Below are 22,404 nucleotides of genomic sequence, written 5' to 3'. Positions count from 1 at the left end.
TAAACCAAAATCGGTACATCCCCAAAGATCTATTGGCTGTAACAGAAATTACTTCAGTCAGTCACTTACCAGCTAGGACAAGGGCGGTAAAGCACCAGACCCTCACTTAGGGCTGGGTGGGCAGCACCAGAGCTAAATGGGCTTGACTGAAGAAACCAAGGGGACAAGTGTATGTGTGTAGAAGGGTTTTTAACTCATGATACAGAGCTCATGGGTAAGGCATTTTAGAATCTAAACCCATGAACCATAATACTGAGAAACTAATTTGATCCTAGTTTTCAAAAAAGAAAAATCAAGGTCATTAGAAAGTGTTATTTTTTTATTCATATATTACAAAAGCAAAGCTTCACAACATGAACTACATACTAGATATAGTTACTTTAGCATTAAACGCTTTCTGGAATCCCTAAACAATATAATGTATTTTGTAACCATAACTCAAGGTCTATGTTTTGCATACAAAATATGTTCTTTACATCAAAGTACATATTAACGAAAACAAATTCTAGAAAGCATATACCCTCTAAGACTATTTAATGAAAAAGTCTTTAGCAGGGAATTTTAAAAAATTGATACTACATCCATTTGATAAATATTTTTATACAACTTAAAGTGAAGTATATCTCTCAACATTTTTTGGTAATATTCCCTTTGTCAACCAATTCTGCAAATGAATGGCAAACACACTGCTAACAGGAAATCACACTGGAAAATACCCAATGGAATTTATCAAAGTAAAAGTCTAGCTTTCACTTGAGTTTCAAAAAGTTGCAGCAACACACTACATTAGTAAAATCTGAAATAAAATTATTCCCTGTTAAATCTCTTCACAGTTTCTTAAAAAAATATTAGTGGAGATAAATTATCTACCAACTTTAAAATCTAAACATATGTTCACTGAACAAAAATAAATTTAGTTTCAGAATATTGCCTGTTAACAGCAAAGTACTATAAATAGTGCATGTTAAACTTTTCCCAACAAATCATTTCTATAAAATATTTGATTAAAAATGAGAGAAAGATATTCAATATTTAAGGGAAGATACTAACATTCCCAGATACAGAATGTAACTCACAATCATTTAAATAAAATCCTAAATCCTTTAAAAAATACAATACCAAACAATTTTCTAAGGTAGATTTGCTTCAAAACTTTTAGTGCATTTAGAATTGTAGCCTTCAAGCATTGGCAGCTTTGGAACACCAATTGTGCTCGTTAAGTTGTAGGGAAATTAGAACATACATTCTAGTTTGTAATTATGAAAAGAAAAAAAGTTCTATGTTTAAATTAAAATGCACCTTCAAAACGTCCACTTTAGTTGTCGGAAAAAAAAAGGATCTGTCACTCTGACCCAGAATACGGAGTTAATGTGTTGGTGTTAATAAGACTTTTTCCTTTCTTTCAAGAAAATTTTACTTTTCTGTTTTAGAGTATTGCTTTTATTTGAAGAATCAAACAGAAGTGAAGAACAAAATAAGGCTTTCAAATGACAGCCACCTATTTCTTCCTGCAAAAAATAAACACTAGAGCCAGTCAGACACCTGCGGAGTGCGGCACTAAACCTCCGCTGGGCAGTGAGTGGATTAAGCCACGGTGAAACAGACTTGGAGGATTGTACATCCACAAGCCTTAGAACTGACAAAGAAGAGAGTGACAGGTGCTTGGAGAAACTGGCCTTGATGCTGTTCTTTGAACTGTGTAACAGAGCTGAGCACGGACTGGGTAGTAAACCCCAAGAAGTCACTTTAATGGCTTCCTACCAGCTGGAAGGGAAGGCCAAGGGCCCACTGAGTTGGCCCCCGGGGTTCTGTGGGTACCTACCATCACCACTTTACTTTCATTTATTAGAAGGGTAGAGGTCCCTTTTGTTTAATACGCTTCAGAGTTAGATAATCTCCTTAAGAAGCCAATTAGTAGCACTCATAAGATTTGAATCACATTAAAAACAAAATGTTTGCAAAGTACACAGAAGCCAACAGTTAGTGACAATGTATTTTATTGTTTGACCAAGCTAATTTCGAGGTGAGCTAGCTATTACACAATATAAAAACAATAGCCTCCTATTCAAAATGCTCTAGATTTATTGAACAAGTCTTACTCCGTAAACAAACATCAAGGTTAAATGCATTACATCCACTTCCACACCACTGTATCCTTTTCTACCGAGGTGACAATTCAGTTTCCACAGCTGTCACTGTAAATGAAGACTGCAGGACTGCAAAATAAGCATTACAATGAGTTCCCAGAAATTACTCAAAATGGCTAACTCTGAAGAGAACACCAGAATCCATGTGAACATGTGCTCCGATTTTTTGTAAATATTAACTCCCGTCCCATTTTTCCATGTGTTGCTATACCTGCAAAATGGGCATCAAAAGGACAGATGGCAAGAAAAGGAAGCATCAGAGATCTTTGTTCAAATGACTGGCTTTTTCTAGGGCTAACAAGATGGGTGACATTGCATTGTAACTCTTTGGTCATCAAAGAAACGGGAGGGACAACCACCTCACCTGATGTTAATAACATCACACAGAGGATTTCAAGGGTCAAACTGAAAGAAAACAGAAGGCACCTTTGTAGAAAATGCTCTCATTTTTCTAGTGCGCTCATCTGTGTGTTTAAATAAACTGGACGAAAAATATAATCCAATGAAAAGCTGGCATGTGTTTAAACTAGAAATTGAACATAGTTTAAATATGAAACCCCAATTTCTTCTGTTACAGAGAAAAATGATGTATTTTCTATGTAAAGTCTTGGGTTTCATTTCTTTTCAGGATTTTCATTTATTCGTAACTTTCACTTCGTATTTATGTTAACTTTCACTTAAAAATATCAAATTGCTTTACATTTCCCCTTGTGAAATAAATACAGAATTGCTACACTGAAACAGCTTCACTTTATCAGCTGAAATAAATCTATTGCTTCAACTTAAACTATGGGAATTGAGCAGTATTCCAATTCAGAGCACATTTAAAGGCAACTCCCCTACTACACACAGAAACAAGTGGTAACAGATTTTCTAAAGGAAAATCATCAATTCTACCATTGTGAAATATGGCAGAAATAACATCTAACTGCAATGTATAAACTGAAATAGCAAGACAATGGATGAGCTATGAAGTTTTTCTGGACCGTCGATGTGGGAAATTTCAATGAACACCTGTAAGACAATGACTCCAGTTCTCAAACATCTAGAAGGAAAATCAGACACTGATCTGTTGGGCTGTTCTAACATATAAATGGCCCTGCCTAGACTTTTATGGGAAAAAGGGGGTGGGGGAGAATTTCTTTCCACTGTCAATTTGTATCCTATAAATATAATGTATAAACCTTAACTTAGCAGACAGCTTATCGGGAGGACCTCCTCTCCTCCCACCAAACCAAACCTCACAAAACACGAAATGGCAAAAACAAAAGCATGATGTGACTGCCTTCAATCAGTGTTGGTTATGCTGCCCTCTTGCAAAATGACAGGCGAAATCATACTTGTTTTTACATTTGCATCCACATATATTACACTGAAAGGGGTTTTCGTAGCCGTGGCATCCCATGTGGATCGTGTAGAGGATATTGTCTGCGAAATACATGTCACAGTGCTGGCAGTGGTGGAGCAGCTGAGGGTCCTGGGCCGGCAGCGTCGGGACCGGAGTGCTGGGCTGGCTGTTCCCTATGCTGGGAGTGCTCGTGTGGGCACTTGGTTCACTGCTCGGCCCTGCCACTGGACTGTAGTTCCTTTGACTGTGTGAAGGCCGAGGGTCAGGGCTGGTGGGAGAGGAGCTCTGAGGAACGCTTGCTGACACAACAGAAACCACTGCTTGGGCAGAGGGCTGCTGAATCAGAAAAGGCTTTTCGTCGGGGCAGGGAACCACCTCAGGGGATGCCGGGTTCTGGTTTTCAGGTGGCAAACTGGACAACTGTCCTGCTAGGGTCGAGAGCTGATTTAAAGGGTTGTCAACCATGAGTTCTTGAGGGTCCCTCGGCAGGCCACCAGTGGGTGTGGCTTTCGCCATACTTTCGTAGGCATCAGTCTGAATATTTGGGATTTCATGGGTGAAATCGTTAAGGTAGTCTGGTTTCTGAACCACCATGGACGGTGGACTTAGGTTGATGAGTGCTCTTCTGCTATACCCCAGGTTGCTCGTTTTTTTCTGTAAAACCCCCCACATTTTCTTGCTGCTCAATGAAGACCTAGTACCTTTAATTGGTACCATTTTATGCTTGCGTCTTCGATGGTGGGACAAGTTGCTCCGGTCACTGCAGCGGAAGGAACACAGTTCACATTTGTATGGTTTCTCTCCAGTGTGGGAGCGCATATGAGCTTCCAGATGGCGCTCGTAAGCAGATGCAAATGGACATAAGTGACACCTATGAGGTTTCTCACCTGTTTAAAAAGAAAAATGGGGGAGAAACTTCAAGAGTAGTTCACTCATCAAAAGTTCCATGTCTGTCCATTCACTGGACTTAGAAATTGATCACGAAGTTTTTTGGAAATTCTAGAAGAGATGTAAAACATTTATAAAAAGAACGCTACAGTTTTCACCCACACTGAAGATTATCAGAATTTGTAAATAAACCTGCAAACTTCAATAAAGCTTATTCCCAGAGTGTCAAAAAATTTGTCTTTGACTAGCATTTGGAGAAAGAAGACACAGCACAACTCACAACAGTGTTCTAGTAAAACTCCTGACACACTGATCTTATCAAAATTGAGCCTCCGAGTTCTATGTTCACTTCCTTATACGGATTTACACACACACACCTTCCTTAGGGAAACACGCACACTCTGTCTTTCAAGTCCTAATACAAGACAGAAAGCTCAAGTCAAGATTCCTTCTCATATGTGAGTTACATATGTCCTTTCAACAGCACCACAGCCTCACCTCCACCTTCCTTTCTTCGATTACCAGAAGGGACAGTTTCAGTTAATGTTTTAGCTGACAACTGCCCCAATGTGTAAAATAAACATTTGGAAGGTAGGACTGGCATCAGTCATTTAGTAAGTACTTTGCCCACTCTGTGCCAATGTTCTGCTAGGTTCTAGGGACACAAAGATGACCCCAACACGTCCCTGGCCTTAAGAAGCCCTCAGGCCACCACCAACACTGCATAGGAACTAGTGGGATGTGGGAGCCCAGGGTGCCAGGGAGCATGTAGTTGTGACACTGGCCTTGGTCTTGGCTGCAGTTCGGGTTTCTCAGAAGGGATGGCTTTGGTGAAACCTGAGGATTAGACAGTCTACAACTACCCTACTCCTCACTTACTGACATGGGTAGGTTCCAAAGACCAGGTTATGATGCAGAAATGTAGGCTAAGTACATCATGACTGCCAAATCGCACCATTATGGAGCTGTCAAACCACTGAGAATCATGGCCCAGCCAAGTTGACACATAACCTTAACCATCACAGCCAGCATTACTGTCACTCTGCACCTCAGTGGTAGTAAATACCAGATGTACATTGTTAGCATGCAAAATAGATAGTAAGTAGATTTTTCACTATTGTCATAAATGTGAAATGTTGGGTACCAAGACTGTTAATAAGTGAAGAGCAGGTGTGTACAGAAACATTTCCTCTTTTTTGCAAGTGAAATGTACTTAGTAAGGACAAAGAACATTTATCACCTCTCACTGCTGCCATCATTAAGCTACCCAAGCTGAGAAGCAGACAGCTGTTGAGAGATGATGTGGCCCAAGAAGGAAGCTGGCTAAGGAAGGGGAAGTTCCACAGTGGCCTCACTTCCTATCTGTGTGTCTGCTGTTATGCTACCGTTCTGTCAAACTGCAGTGCCTTCCCTGTTTATTCGCATCTTCGACCAACCTGCCCTGCTGGCCTCTCCGCCACGTCCTCGTTACCTGTGTGGATTCTAATGTGCTCGATCAGCCGGGCCGTCCCTTTGCTGGCATAGTTGCAGTACCGACACTTGAGCTTCCCATCAAAGGTCCTTTCAAACCCGTCGACTAACATTCCTGAGTTTTCATCCAGGGAAACTTCAACAGACGGGTGATCGAGTCCATTCTGATCACCATCTGTTCCAGCTATAACCAAAGGACAGCAAAAGAAATTACGCATCTCAGAATCAACTTGAGCAGCAGGAAACTTGATAAACTGACAATTCACTTCCCACAAACTGAACCTCAAACTGTAACGGCGACTTTCTAAACCGGGGCTATTTGGTACAAAAGCACTTTCATGTTGCTTTCGAGAACCTTTTAATAGGGGATCTCAAATGACTTACAGAGAACTGTATCAGCCTCAACATGCTTCTGAAGGAGAGTAGGGTATGACCCTGATTTGACAGGTGAGGAAACAGGTAGAAAGTACAGAGATTTACTTAAAGTGATGGCTTAATCCCACACAGGTGTTTAAGATCCTAGCCATGCCTTCAAACATTATAATAATCTCAAAAAAATTAACCTAATTTCCTTTCATTTCCAGGGATTAATGTTTAGTTCTGCAGGGCTCCACTCAGTTAGGTTGCTGAGTTGCACTGAGGATCTTAGCATTTTTACTAAACACATCAAGGAAAACATTGTATCGCTACCTCTAAATTTAGGGGCGAGAATCTCAGAGCTGGAAGATATCTGTTTGCCCCTTTACCTTCAATCTAATCCAACTACTTCTCTGTACAGATACAGAAAGTAAGGGGACAGGGGCTCATCATCAGGAAAACCAGAAAACAGTGGGGGCCAGATCCTCATCTTTTGACTCCAGTCCAGGAATCTGTTAGTGTGCTGGAGATATTTTTATTCCTACAGCTTCATGGGAAAAGGACTTCCACTCCCTTCCCAGGACGTAGTGGTGCTGACGTGAATGCCCCAAGGCCCTTGCTCCACTGTCTCCTCCACTCCTCCCAGAAAAGAAGGGAGCTTGGTGCAAGTGCGACATCCAACAGGGCCACCACCTCGCAGACAAGGCTCAGTGTCTCCTCTCCTGCTTGCTTACCCAAGCCAGTGAGCTTCAAACTCCAATGTGTACGTCAACCACTAGGGGCCCTTGTTAAAATGGAGAGTCTGATTCGGCAGCTGAAGGGGCGAGGGGTGGCGCGGCAGAGATTTCATAGCACTAACAAGGTCCCAGGTGATACCTGGTCCCTGGATTACACTCAGCATAGCCAGGCCTGGTCATCTAGCTCAGGGGCCTGCAAACCTTCCCGAGCAGGGCCAAATAAGAAAATACGTTAAGGTCTGTTGCCTCGTGACCTTTATCATAGCTACTCAATTAGCCTTGGCAGCCCCAAAGCAGCTACAGAAAGCATGGAAATGGGCCTGCATCGCTGTGAGTACTAATGAACACTGAGGCCTGAATTTCCATGTCATGACATACTATTTTTTCCCACTTTAAAATGTAAAAACCACTCTCAGCTTGAAGGTGAGACAAGCAGTAGTTCAGATGTGGCCCACCGGCTGTACGTGCCGACTCCTGACCTCATTCAGGAACAGCTCCTTCTTGTATGGTACCAGACCAAGCCTACCTCTCCAAGACTCCAGCAGGCCGCTGTCTTCCCTGCTCCAGTCTCTCCCCCTGGAGGGGTAAACGCAGTCAGCCCTCCGGGGCCAATGATCTTCATTTTACAAGGGAAGAAACAGACAGCGCTTTTTGGTTTCAGGTCTAATCCAGGTCTCTGGATGACCCCATTCTCAGTGTAGTGAAGTGGGTGTTCTGACCCCCTTTGAATTCCCTGTGCCTAGTGTTAGCCAACAGGACCTGGAGAGCAGGCAGGGTGTGCAGAAGCCCCAACCATCCAACACGACCCTGGAGTAAGCCCTTGGGTACCTGAACTCCCTCAGCAAAAGTCTGACATGTTCAGAGAAGGGGGAAAAATGCCCTAAAAATCATGCATATTGGGAGCTCTGGTGGCATATAGTGCCTAAGGCATTTGACTGCTAACCAGAAGGATGGCAGTTCAAACCCACCAGCCATTCCTTGGGAGGAAGACTGGGCAATCTACTTCCGTAGAGACACCACCTCAGAAACCCAAGGAGGGGTTGCTATTGGGTCGGATCTGACTCGATGGCAGTGATTTTTTTTTTTTTTTTTAAATATGTATTTTTTTATGTCCCCTGTGACCACAGTCCCCAGCTTGCAGGCCCAATGACCCACTCCCTCAAGGTACGTATTTGTGGCTAAAAGTTCTCCTAACTTTGCCTCTTGATATGTTTAAACTGCATGTGGGCACTTCTATACTAATACAAATAGCTATGTAGGAATATTATCTGGCAAAACTACGTATGTATGTATGGTCATCCATTTACCTATCTACACCCGATCTTCTGCCTGTCTATCCACACGCTCCCCCCCCCCATAGATGAGTGTCTGCTGTTACTGTAACACAGTATTGTGTATATTTGCTTTTATACACATTTTTGCCTTTATTGTCTGGATCTCACAGGCACCTCTCCGTATCTTCCTTTCCCTTAGTGATACTGTGCTGGTCACATGCCTTCCCTTCACCCATATCAAACCTGTCTCTTAATTATCCATCTATTTTTCCTCCCTTCCCTCCTAAATCTTTCTTGAAAAAACAGAATGGTCCAATTTAATCAACAGCCATCTACAGAGTATGAATAACTACACGAACATGAACATGTTTTTACGAAGCGAATCATGTAATAGTATTAAGATGAGTCTACCTCCCTGAAGAGCCTCTGCTTCTTTGTCCCCACTAACCGATCCAGAAATCATGTTCACATGATGGGTCTGCTGCGTCAGGTATTCCTGGAAATCTTTCACGAAGTCCAAGGGCTCTGGTTTCTTTTCACCCATCTTTGCTTCCTTTTGACGTTTACAGTTCGCTATACCTAGAAAAAACCTGAAATGATTTTACACTATTTAGGAAGCTCCAACACATATTAAAACAATGACAAAAACTATTACATGAAAGGTACTATACAAAGCAACAGAGAACATGATCCCTGCCCTTAAATACCTTAAAATCTTCCCTGTGAACCAAAGAAAACACGCATACAATTGTAAAACATTAAGTAATACATTTAATAATTTTAAAGAAATTGGGATTCAGACTTCATCCTAGAAAGCCAAAAAAAAAAAAAACAAACTCACTGCCGTTGAGTTGGACCCGACTCACAGCGACCCCTCCTTGGGTTTCTGAGGTGGTATCACTCCGGAAGTAGCTTGCCCCACCTTCCTTCCAAGGAGTGGCTGGGAGGTTTGAACTGCCAGCCTTCTGGTTAGCAGTCAGATGCCTTTGTTGTTGTTGTTGTTGTTGTTACATTCCGTCAAGTCGGACCTGATTCATAGCGACCCCTCCTTGGGTTTCCGAGGCAGTATCACTATGGAAGTACGACTGCCCAACCTTCCTTCCGAGGAGTGGCTGGTGGGTTTGAACCGCTAGCCTTCTGGTTAGCAGTCAAGTGCCTTAGGCACTATGCTACAAGAGCTCCTGTCAGATGCCTTAAACTTACATAGACAGAAAAAAGTCCAGATGGAAGTGACTCTTCCAATTTACACTTCCACCAACAATGAACCAGAGTTCTATTGCTGCACATCCCTATCAACACTTGGGTTTGTCTTTTTCATTTTATTCATTTGGTGGGTGTGTGGTGGTATCATACTGGCTTTAATCTATACTCCTTAAAGATTAGTGAAGTTCTATACCTTTTCATACGTTAATTAGTGAAGTGTTTAACCCATTGTTCTACTGGGCTGTCCCTTACTTATGGAGAAGTTCTTTATAACATTCTGGATGAGTCTTTATCAGGCACATGTATAACAAGTTACCTTCTCCCACTCCGTGGCTGCCTTTTCACTTTATTAAATGTAATTTTTTGAGACGTTCTTAATTTTAACATGGTCTAATTTATCCTTTCTTTTCCCCCTTACACTCAGGGTTGTTTCTGTTCTGCTGCATTAATGCAGCCAACGTCAGGCTAATGTCCAAAACTTGAAGATAATTCTCATCCCCGCTTTCCCAGTTCTCCATCTGACACCAGCCCCACATGGCATGTTCTCTCTCTCTGACCCTTACCACCCAGAGTTAGGCCACACCTCATCCCAAGTACCCTGAGTGGAGTCAGGTTCTCGGGGAGCAGTCACAGACTCAGGAGTTTGCACAACTTGCTGCACTTCAGGCCAGGCATTCTCTCTGCCTTTTTCTCTCATCCCCTGCGTTGAGCTCACAAGCTTATTGTTGTTGTTGTTGTTATATGCCGCCGCCGAGTCAACCCCGACTCACAGCGACCCCTCCCTGGGTTGCTGAGGCAGTATCACTATGGAAGTAGATTGCCCAGCCTTCCTTCCGGGGAGTGGCTGGGGCGTCACAAGCTAGAAGGACTCAATCCTTCTTCAGCCTATGATCAAGCTACACCCAGAGCTGTACTGCCAGCCTCTGCTGGCTTATTGCCCCCGTGGATTCGATATTTCACCAGAATGACTCACAAAATGCACGGAGATGATTTCCTCCACGTACAGTCACCCATTTACTAAACTAGAAAGGATACGATAAAGAGACAATCAGGCAAGGCCTAAGAGAGGTCCCAGCGAGGCTTCCACTGTCCCCAGGGACATGCCACACACTTTACCTATACAAATATTCTCACCAGTCCCAGAGGCCTCAGAGAGAGAGTTCCCAAGGTCAAAAGTCTCCTAGTCATTGGGACTTCAATCAACAGTATGGCTGGAGCCTTAATGCACAGCTGTAATTGATCCCATCAATTGATAGACATGATTCCACCACACCCCATCCCTTCCTGAGGACTGTGGCCAGCATGGGGCCCATGTTACACCCTACTTATTTACATTTACACAGTGGTTAAGCACATGACTGCAAACCACAGACCTGGATTCCAACCCACCAGCTGCTCCAAGGGAGAAAGATATGGCAATCTGCTTCCATAAAGATTACAGCCTTGGGAACCCCATGAGACAGTTCTACTCTGTCCTACAGGGTCACTATGCGTCAGAATCAACTCAACAGCAATGGGTTTAGGTTTTGATTTTTTAAGTTTGACCTGACTATTTTAAAAAGGCACACAGCACCTAATTGCTCTGTTTTTTCAAAAACCAGAGACAAAAAGCCAAACTTAGTTTTCAGTCCCATACCTATAAAAGAAACCTTGCCTACTTCTTACTTGCAGATATTCTTTTAAAAGCAATTAAAAAAAAAAAAAAACACCTTTCATATTTTAACCTATAATCTATCTGGAATTGAGTTTTATATATGGTGTGAGGTAAGAGTCAAAATAAACATTTCCCCAAGAAGATATCCAATTGTCCCAGCAACATGCATTTAATAGACCAGCCTTTCTCCAGTTGTTATGTTGTTAGGTGCCGTCAAGTAAGCCAACTCATAGCACCCCGTGTACAACAGAACAAAACACTGCCGGGTCGGTCCTGCACCACTCACAGGTGTTGCTATGTCTGTGCCCACTGTTGCAGCTACTATGTCAGTCTGTCTCGTTGAGGGTCTTGCTCTTTCTTGCTGACCCTCTACTTTACCATGATGTCCTTCTCCAGGAACTGTCCCCTCCTGACAACATGTCCAAATAAGTGAGATGAGTCTCACCATCCTCCCTTCTCTGTAGCACCCTGGCTGGACTTCCTCCAAGGCAGATTTGTTCATTCTTCTGGCCGTCTACGGTATATCCAACATTCTTCACCAACACCATAATTCAAAGGCATCAATTCTTCTTCAGTCTTCCTTATTCACTGTCCAGCTTTCCCATGCATATGAGGTGATTAAAAACACCATGGCTTGGGTCAGGTGCACTTTAGTCCTCAAAGTGACATCTTTGCTTTTTATCACTTTCAAGGGATCTTTTGCAGCAGATTTGCCCAATGCAATATGTTATTTGATTGCTTGACTACTGGTTCCATGGGCGTTGATTGTAGATCCGAGTAAAATGAAATCCTTGACAACTTCAATATATTCTCTGTGTACAATACCGCTTACTGGTCCAGTTGTGAGGATTTTTATGTTGAATATAATCCATACTGAAGGCCATAGTCTTTGATCTCCATCGATAAGAGTTTCAAGTCTTCTTGGTTTTCAGTGAGTATATGTCATCTATATACTGCAGGGTGTTAATAAGTCTTTCTCTAATCCAGATGCCAAGTTCTTCTATAATCCAGCTTCTTGGATTATTTACTCACCATACAGATTGAATAAGTATGGAGAAAGGAGAAAACTCTGACACACATTTTTCCTGATTTTGAACCATGCAGCATTCCCTTGTTCTGTTTGAACACATGTTTCTTAGTCTATATACAGGTTCCACATGAGCACAATTGTACTGGAATTCCCATTCTTTGCAATGTTATCCATAATTTGTTATGATCCACATGGTCAAATGTCATTGCATAATCAATGAAACACAGATAAACATCTTCCTGGTATTCTCTGCTTTTAGCCAAGATCCATCTGACATCAGCAATGATATCCCTGGTTCCATGTTCTCTTCTGAATACGGCTTGAATTTTTGGCAGTTCCCTGTCAAGGTACTGCTATAAAGATTTTTTAATTATCTTCAATAAAATTTTACCTGCATGTGATATTAATGATACTGTTTGATAATTTCCGTATCATGTCAGATCACCTGTCTTTGGAACGGACACAAATATGGATCTCTTTCAAAGTCAGCTGGCCAGGTAGCGGTCTTACAAATTTCTCGGCATAGACAAGTGAGCCCTTCCAGAATTGCATCAGTTTGCTGAACATCTCAGTTGGTATTCTGTCAGTTCCTGGAGCCTTGTTTTTCACTAATGCATTCTGGGCAGCTTGGACTTTTTCCTTCAATACAATTGGTTCTTGATCATATTCTATCTCCTGAAATGGTTGAATGTCGATCATTTCTTTTTGGTACAATGACTCTGCATTCCTTTTTTTTTTTTTTTTGATGATGATGATTTTTGTGTTGTTCAAGATTTTGCCCATAGAATCCTTCCATATTGCAACTTGAGGCTTGAATTTTTTCTTCAGTTCTTTCAGCTTGAGAAATACTGAGCATGTTCTCTTCCCTTTTGGTTTTCTAACTCCAAGTCTTTGCACATTTCATTATAATACTTTACCTTATCTTCTCAAAGTGCCCTTTGAAATCTGTTTGGCTCTTTTACTTCATCCTTTTGCTTTAGTTATTTGCCATTCAAGAGCAAGTTTCAGAGTCTCTTCTGACATCCATTTTGGTCTTTCTTTTTAACGATCTTTTGCTTTCTTCATGATAATGATGTCCTCTCACAACTCGTCTGGTTTTAGTCACCAGTGTTCAATGTATCAATCCTTGAGATGGTCTCCAAATTCAGGGGGGACATCCTCACAGCCGTACTTTGGCTCTTGTGGACTTGTTTTAATCTTCATTTGCTTCAACTTTCATACCAGAAACTGATGGTCTGTTAAGCAGTTGGCCCCTGACCTTATTCTGCCTGATGACATTCAGCGTCTCCATCGTCTCTTTCCACTTATGTAGTTGATTTGATTTCTACATATTCTATGTGGTGAGGTCTATATTTATAGTCCTGTTTATGCTGTTGAAAAAAGTTATTTCCAACAATAATTCATTAGTTTTGCAAGATTCTATCATGCAATCTCCAGCATCATTTCTATCACCAAGGTCGTATTTTTGAACTACAGATCCTGCTCATTTGTTTCCACCATTCATGTTCCAATCACTAGTAATGATCAATGAATCCAGTATCACATTTGTCCTAAATCAGGTAATTATATGTATGTGGACTTATTTCTTGGTCTCTATTCTGTTCCACTGGTCTATTTGTCTATCCTCACACCAACACCACACAGTCTAAATTATATCCACCGGTTCTGTTCTTCTTAATATTGTCTTGAATATTTTGGTTCTTTTTAACATAAGCTTAGAAAAGCCAAAACTGCAGTGCAGAACAAGGGGGCCACACAAAAGCAAATTTCTAACAATTTCTTTTAAGAACCAAAACTACTACTTTTGTCAAATACATTCAACAGAGAAAGAAGAGTCTCTTCAACAAATGGTGCTGGGACAACTGGGTTTCCACACAGGAAAGAATGAAGTTGGATCCCAACCTCTCACCATGCAAAAACAATTAACCCATAATGGGTCAATGACCTAAATATATGAGCTAAAACCACAAAACTCTTAGATTGAAGAAAATACAGGAGTAAGTCTTCAAGACCATGTATTTAGCAATGGATATGACACAAAAAGTACAAGTAACAAAAGAAAACAGATAAACTGTATTTCATCAAAATTAAAAATTTACACAAAAGACACTGTAAAGAAAGTGAAAAAGACAACCTATGGGATGGCAGAAAATATTTGGAAATCTTTTATCTGATAAAGGTTTAATATCCATAACATAAAAATATGTCCGACAACTCAACAACAAAAAAACCACCACCCAGGTGAAAAACGGACAAAGGACTTGAACAGACATTTTTCCAAAGAAGGCATACAATTATCCACTAAGCCCATGCAAAGATGCTCAAAATCATTAATCACTAGGAAAAAGTCAATCAAAACCAGAGATACCACTTCATACCCATAAGAATAACTATTATCAAAACATCGAAAAGTTCTATAGAGGATGTTAAGAAATTAGAAACCCTCTTGCACTGCTGGTGGGAATGTAAAACGGTGCAGCCAACATGAGAAACAGTTTGGTGATTCCTCAAAAACTTAAACACAGAACTATGTCTCCTGAGTATGTATCCAAAAGAAATGAAAACAGGGATTCAAGCAGATACTTGTATGTCAGTGTTCATAACAGTATTATCCGTTACCCCAAATGTCCATCAGCAGATGAATGGATAAAGAGAATATAGTACAGCCACAAAAAGGAATGAAATTCTAATATATACTACATGGATGAACCTTGAAAATAGTATTCTAAGTGAAATAAGGTAGACACAGAAGGACATATATTGTATGATTTATATGAAATTATCCAGAATTTGCAAATTCTTAAAGACAGAAAGTAGACTAGAAAGTACCAGGGGCTAGAAGGAAGAGAGAAGGGAAGCTATTGCTTAACCGGTACAGAGTTTCTGTTTGGGATGATGAAAAAATTTCAGAAATAGATGGTGGTAACGGCTACATAAATTATAAATGTAATTAATGCCACAAATTGTACACTTAAAAATGGCTAAAATATCAAAAATTTCTGTCTCTCTATGTGTGTGTGTGTATGTGTGTATACACATACACATATATGTAAAACATTAAAAATTTTTAAATAAAATTTTTTAAAAAACGTGCTTTGATGGATTTAGCTAGAAATCTACAGGAACCAGACTAACCCTGGATGTATTACCACTGAAGATCATTGTACTATGCAATGATATCATTAGCAACTAATGAGAAACACAGGGCTGTTTGTTTCCCCTCATGTTTCCTGGGCCCAGACTGAAATATTTTATTACTGTATTTCTCATCTTCTTCCCTCCTCGTGTCTAATCTGCTCTTTATTCTGAACACATTTAGGCAATTGAGGGCCAGCAAGTGACCAAATTCTTACTTTTCTTAATGCAATCTTTGTGAATAGTTCCTTTCCTCCCTCTTAAAAGTTGCCCAGGAGTTGTTTTTTTTTTTTTAATTATTATTACTAACCCTTTTCACTGTTTTCTAGAATGTTGCTACTACTGAAAGCTTATCTTCTGGATGAACAAAATAGCTTGGTGTTCTGTTAGGTATTAGGTCAAATTTATTAGCTCTGAGACTGGACAGGAACTCTCAGCCTTAGTCGCCTACCTGTAAAATGGGATAACACACCAACTTGCAGTGCTGTTTTAAGCTGTGCGTGTAAATGTACATAAGTATCCTAGCAATGTGTGTAGCAGATGGCAGGCTCTCATAATAGTAGTTATTTTTCTAATAATAATTACTTTTGCAGCAAGAAATAGTTATGTTTTGGATTAAGGAATTCCTCAATCTCCTAGATTTAAGGGTTTTTTTTTTCCCCTTTTTTGTATTAGGTCATCCACAGGGTTGGAGAATTTACTGAGCATATTATGTTACCCTATTTTACATACCTGTTCCTTAGTCACAATGAAACAAACATGGTCCACACCTCAAGCTCATTGATTCATATACCCCAATCTGCAATTCCCCAAACTCATCTCTTCTTTCACTCTTAGGCCACCTGTTTGCTTTAGTCTGGCTCAACTTTCTCAGACTTTCAGATTATTGTTGGCTTCTGAACAACTTGGATTCAGTTGTTCTTCCTGTCTAACCATGTTTACTTAACTGCTTTTTCCCCTTTCTCACCACATTCACCTACCATCTTCATGTTTCCCAAGCTTTGTATTACTATTTGTTTTGTGCCTACAGTTAATTCTACTCATTATTTATCTGTTAAAATTTCCCAGTTGGATAGCAGAAGGACAAGAAGTAAGCCAGCCCATCTCAATGAGAAAGATTATTGAAAGTAAGATTTGGGAAGTATTTTTTAATATTGTAAAAAGAGTACTAAAGTGCTCACTTTGGCAGCACACATACTAAAACTGAACAACACAGATTACCATGGCCACTGTGTAAGGATGGCACACAAATCTGTGACATATTCTATATTTTTAGACTGAGGTAGAAAATTTGAACAGACCCATAACAAAAAAAGAAGTTGAACAGGTCATAAAAACACTACCAACTAAAAAAGTCCTGGCCCAGGTGGCTTCACTGGAGAATTCTACCAAACATTCACAGAGGAGCTGACAGGACTCCTACTCCAACTATTCCAGAACACAGAAAATGATAGAATCCTTCCAAATTCATCTTAAGAAGCAAGCATAACCCTGATACCAATATCAGGCAAAGACCCCCTACAAAGGAAAACTATAAAACAGTATCCCTCATGAATACAGATGCAAAAATCTTCAACAAAATCCTAGCCAATAGATTCCAATGATGTATCAAAAATGTAATACATTACAACCAAGTGGGGTTCATACCAAGTATGCAAGGATGGCTCAACATCAGAAAAACAATCAACATAATCCACCACAAAAGTAAAACAAGGGAAAAGGGCCACAGGATCATATCATCAAGCAGAAAAGGCATTGGATCAAACCCAACACCCATTCCTCATTAAAAACTCCTGAAAAAAAAAATTAGAAGGGAAGTTACTCAACATGTTGCTGTTGTTAAGTGCTATCGAGTCGTCTCTGACTCATAGCAATCCTATGCACAGCAGAACAAAACACTGCCCAGTCCTGAGCCAGCTCCAAGATTCTTGCTACACTTGAGCCCATCTCCACCGCCACTGTGTCAATCCACCTTGTTGAGGGCCTTCCCCTCTCAACATAATAAAGGGCACATATGCAAAAACCAACAGCCACCATTATTCTCAACAGAGACTGAAAGCACTCCGCTTACAAATGGGAACCCTCTATCATCACTTCTATTCAACATTATATTGGAAGTCTTAGCCAGGACAAGAAGGCAAGAAAGAGAAATAAAAGGCATCCAAATTGACAAAGAAGAAGTAAAATTAATTCTATTTGCAGATGATATGATCCTATACATAGAAAACCCAAGGGACTCAGTAAGAAAACTACTGGAACTAACTGAAAAGTTAGTGGCAGGATACAAGATCAGCATACAAAAATTAGCTGGATTCCCCTACATCAATAAAGAGATTTATGAAAAGGAAATAAAGAAAACAATACCACTTACAATAGCAAAACAAACCATCTCTCTTTTGCAGAGTGACTGGGGACCTTGAACCACCAACCTTTTGGTTAGCAGCCAAATGCCTTAACCACTACACCACCAGAGTTCCTTCACCATTTACACTAGTTACCAAAAAGATAAAATACTTAGGACTAAATCTTACCAGGGATACAAAAGATCTATACAAAAAAAAAAAAAAAAAACCTACAAAACACTACTTCAAGAAATTATATGACATCTACATAAATAAAAGAATATACCACGGTCATAGGTTATTGTTGTTATGTGCTGTTGAGCTGGACCTGACTCATAGCGACCTGTCCTTGGGTTTCCAAGGCAGTATCACTACGGAAGTAGACCGCCCAATCTTCCTTCCAAGGAGTGGCTGGTGGGTTTGAACCTCTAGCCTTCTGGTTAGCAGTCAAGTGCCTTAGACACTATGCTGCCAGAGCTCCCAGGGTAAACTTGTTGTTGTTGTTGTTGTTATGTGCCGTCGAGTCGGCCCCGACTCATAGCGACCCCTCCTTGGGTTTCCGAGGCAGTATCACTACGGAAGTAGGATTGCCCAACCTTCCTTCCGAGGAGTGGCTGGTGGGTTTGAACCGCCAGCCTTCTGGTTAGCAGTCAAGTGCTTTAGCACTATGCTACCAGAGCTCCTAGGGTAAACTTAGGGACCCTAATTTATGGTTTATATAGACATTAAACATAACCAAAAATGCACAAATAGCAAAAGAGAAACTAGATGAATTCTAAAAATTAAGTTCTTATGCACATCAAAAGACTTCTCCCAAAGAGTTAAGAGAGAACCTACAGATTGGGAAAAAATAATCGGCAACGGCCTATCTGACAAGGAACTTAACTTTAATATTTATTGAAAACTTCAACACCTTTAACATCAAAAAGACAAACAACCCGATTTGAAAAACAGGCAGAGGATATGAGCAGACACTTCACCAAAAAAGATATGCAGGCAGCCATGAAGAAAAACTCACAATCATTAGCTATTAACTCACTGCCTTCGAGTCGGATTCAACTCATAGGGACCCCTCCTTGGGTTTCTGGCCACTCCTCGGAAGGAAGATGGGACAATCCACTTCCATAGTGATACTGCCTTGGAAACCCAAGGAGAGGTCGCTATGAGTCCTGTCCGAGTCGACGGCACATTACAACAACAACAACAATCACTATGGAAGTAGATTACCCAACCTTCCTTCCAAGGAGTGGCTGGTGGGTTTGAACTACCAGCCTTCTGGTTAGCAGTCACATTCCTTAGGCACTACACCACCAGAGCTCCCAAACTGTACACTGCTGGTGGGACTGTAAAATAGTACAACCACTGTGGAAAATAGTATAGTGCCTCCTTAAAAAGCTGGAAATAAATACCATTTGATCCAGCAATTCCACTAAAAAAAAAAAACCCAAACTTATTGCCGTCCAGCCGATTCCTACTCAGAGCAACCCCTCCTTGGGTTGTGAGGTGGTATCTCTATGGAAATAGATTGCCCAGCGTTCCCTCTGAGGAGTGGCTGGGGGGTTTGAACTGCCAGCCCTCTTGTTAGCAGTCAAATGCCTTAAGCACTATGCCACCAGAGCTCCCAACAATTTCACTACTAGGTACATATCCTGAAGAAGTGAGAATGGCATACAAATAGATATATGCACACCCATGTTCATTGCAGCACTATTCACAACTGCAAAGAGATGAAAACAACCTAAGTGCCCATCACTTATGTATAGACACAAAGGAATACTATGCAACATTAAAAAACAATGAAGAATCCATGAAACACCTTATAATGTAGATAAACTTGGGAGGGCATTATGCTGAGTGAAATAAGTTAATCAGGACAAACATTCACTATTATAAAAACTCAAGGAAAGATTTACACATGGAAGGAAACTTTCTTTGTTGGCTACCAGGGACGAAAAGGGGAGGGCAGGGAAAAGTGCTAGCTAGATAACAGTGATCTGGGTGAAGGGAAAGGCAATATACCAAAAGCGGGTGACCAGTACAATACCGCTAAGGAAAAGGAAGACACACAGAGAGGTGCACAAGAGGTACAGACAACAAAGGTAAATACTATTACATACACAATTCTGTATCATCAGTAATAACAAACTTTAATATACAGGTGACACACAGGTAGACAGGCAAGATGACCGGGTATGGGGAGGTGAGTGGGAACATATCTATGACCATACATGCTATAAAAATGTCCATATATATAGTGGAACTAACAGGAGGCAAAGTTACGATAACTTCTCAGTCACAACCAAACACCTTGAGAGAGTGAGTCACAGGGCCTGCAGGCTCAGGACCATGGCTACAGGGGACCTCAAGCTCCACTGGTATAATAGTACACAAAGAGGTACAGACAACAAAGATAAATCCTTTCACATATATGTTACTGTATTATCAGCGATAACAAACATTAACTTACGAGTAAACAGATGCATAGACAGGCTGAATGATCACGTATATATCTAGACAAAAAGAAAAAAAAACAGTACACAAAAACATTGTTCTACATCCTACTTGGGAGCTCTGGTAGTGTAGTGCCTGAGGCATTTGACTGCTAACCAGAAGGCCGTTAGCAGAAGGCTGGTGGTTCAAACCCACCAGCCACTCCTTGGAAGGAAGATGGGGCAATCTACTTCCGTAGAGATACTGCCTTGGAAACCCAAGAAGGGGTCGCTATGAGTCAGATCCAACTCAATGACAATGGGTTTGGTTTTGGGTTTGACGTCCTACTTTGGTGAATAGCAACCAGGATCTTAAAAACTTGAGAGCAGCCATCTAAGATGCAACTATCAGTCTATCCTTGTCCAAAAATCAAAGGCCCACAGAAACTAGTGGATCGTGTGAACCTCAGCCTACGTAATACTGAGGCCAGGGGAACTAGATGGTGTCCAGCTATCATGCCAGCCACTCGGGAAGGGATCAAGACTGGAGATCCTGGATGGGGGGTGGGGGGGAATGTGGAGCAAAACCAAAAAGCATAAAAATGACTAAGCTGACTGGTCTGATGCAGACTGGTGACATCCCCGAAACCATGGCCCCTTTGAGTCTGGAATCAAACTCACTCCCATAGCTTAAGTTTGAGCCAAACAACAGACAGGCCTACAAGGTGAACAATTATACCAGGGAGATGCACTCCTTAGAACAATCTAGCACAGGCGATCAGAAGGCAGCCCTTGTGCAGGGAGAAAGCTCAGAGGACAGGAATGTATAGGAAAAAACAACACAGGGAAAAGGTAACCACAGGGAGGAAGTGGGAAGAGAGCTGTTACATTGCAGGGATTGCCATCAACGTTATGAAATAAAACGCATATGAACTGTTGTATGGAAAATGAATCTGTTCTTTAAACGTTCACTCAAATCACAAAAAAAGCTTAAAAAAAGGTGTACTAAAGGCCTATAGATTTTCTTTGTTCTAATTACAAAAGCTATGAGTATGAAAACCAAAAAAAAATTCACTACCATTGAGTGGATTCCCACTCACAGCGACCCCCAACGGGGTTTCCAAGGCTATAAATCTGTATGGAAGCAGACTGCCTCACCTCTCTTCCACAGAGCAGCTGATGGGCTCAAACCACTGACTTTCTTGTTAGCAGTCAAATGCTTTAGTGACTACAGGAGAGCTCCTTGAAATAATGAAAGTAATCCCAAATTTTACATAACAATTTAGCATCATTTCTTGTCAATCAGTTATTAAGAAAATGGATACATTTTCACTGGAAAATATAAGTACACTTGCTAGGCTTCAATACGTAAGATCAACCACACCAGATCTTAGTTATAAAACAGAACTCTGCTAAGGCACAGACATGTGACAAAGCAGAAAGAGATGCACAAGACTGCCAGTAGTAAAGAACCACAGACATGAAATGGTATTTTTATACATGCAGCTCAAGTTTGAAGAACACACAAATGAGCCTAATTACAGAGGAAGGCTGGCATATTTTGACAGTCTTGGCTATTATCACATTGTCACATTATAAATTTCACTGAGTTCCCTGCCATAAATTGTGTGCTGCTTTTCAATCATAATGCATGATGGACTGAAAAACAACGGATGCCAATGAAAAATGTATGATAACATTGTAAGCATCAAGGAAAACTATTTTTAAATTAGAAGTTTAAACATACTGCTATGGTTTATAACCGTAGACATTCTGTCATGACTCAAGAAGGAGATATTATTTCACCCCTTAGCTTTCTCTTCCCACTCAATCTGATGCACACATACACATCTATCCACACACAATTGACAAGGCAGGCCCTCTCAGCGGTGCCCTCGTGAAGGTGAGTGCAACTAAAAGGTTCCTACATCTAAGTTGAGTCTGGTTCCAACTCGGCTTTCTCCACCTCAAGTCCATTATTTCTAAGCAAAATTTATGGGAAAAGAACAGTAATTTTTTGTGTGTGTGTGTGAGTTGGGTGAAGATTTATAGAGCAAATTCACTTTCCATACAGCAGTTAACATACACTTAGTCTCATGTCATTGACCACAGTTTACCACAGTGCAACAGCTCCCCTCCCACTTCCTCCCCATAGTTACCTCTTCCCAGTGTTCATCCCTCTATGGGCCCCTGTACCCTGAGCTGTCTCCCTGTGCAGAAGCAGCCCTTCTTTCTCCCATGATTATTCTCTCCCAGGAGTGTATCTACCTGAGGTAAATGTTCAACTCATCTGCCTGTCTTTTGTTTGGCTGGAAACCACAGGTGTGGGTTCAATTCCAGACCTGAAGGGCAGCTAGGGGCCATAGTCTCAGTGGCTCCACCAGGCTCTA

At 41.0% G+C, this 22,404-nt stretch overlaps 1 protein-coding gene and 1 pseudogene across 1 annotated transcript; one reads left to right on the top strand and one right to left on the bottom strand.

Moving 5' to 3' along the window:
- Positions 1-3,438: 3,438 nt before the first annotated feature.
- IKZF5 (IKAROS family zinc finger 5) lies at positions 3,439-8,765 on the bottom strand. The gene is made up of 3 exons (XM_007936817.1): positions 8,633-8,765; positions 5,855-6,037; positions 3,439-4,382 (listed from the first exon to the last, which is right to left on the bottom strand). Exons 1-3 carry the CDS (start codon positions 8,763-8,765, stop codon positions 3,439-3,441), a joined length of 1,260 nt encoding a protein of 419 aa, XP_007935008.1.
- A 7,651-nt stretch (positions 8,766-16,416) lies between these two features.
- LOC122149654 lies at positions 16,417-16,517 on the top strand (annotated as a pseudogene).
- The last annotated feature ends 5,887 nt before the right edge of the window (positions 16,518-22,404 follow it).

The sequence above is a fragment of the Orycteropus afer genome, unplaced genomic scaffold (genome assembly GCF_000298275.1).
Source record: "Orycteropus afer afer isolate SDZICR_OR568_19922 unplaced genomic scaffold, OryAfe1.0 scaffold00038, whole genome shotgun sequence".
NCBI lineage: Eukaryota > Metazoa > Chordata > Mammalia > Tubulidentata > Orycteropodidae > Orycteropus > Orycteropus afer.
Note: the sequence above shows the minus strand (reverse complement) of the source record. Positions and strands in the feature narration are given on the sequence as shown.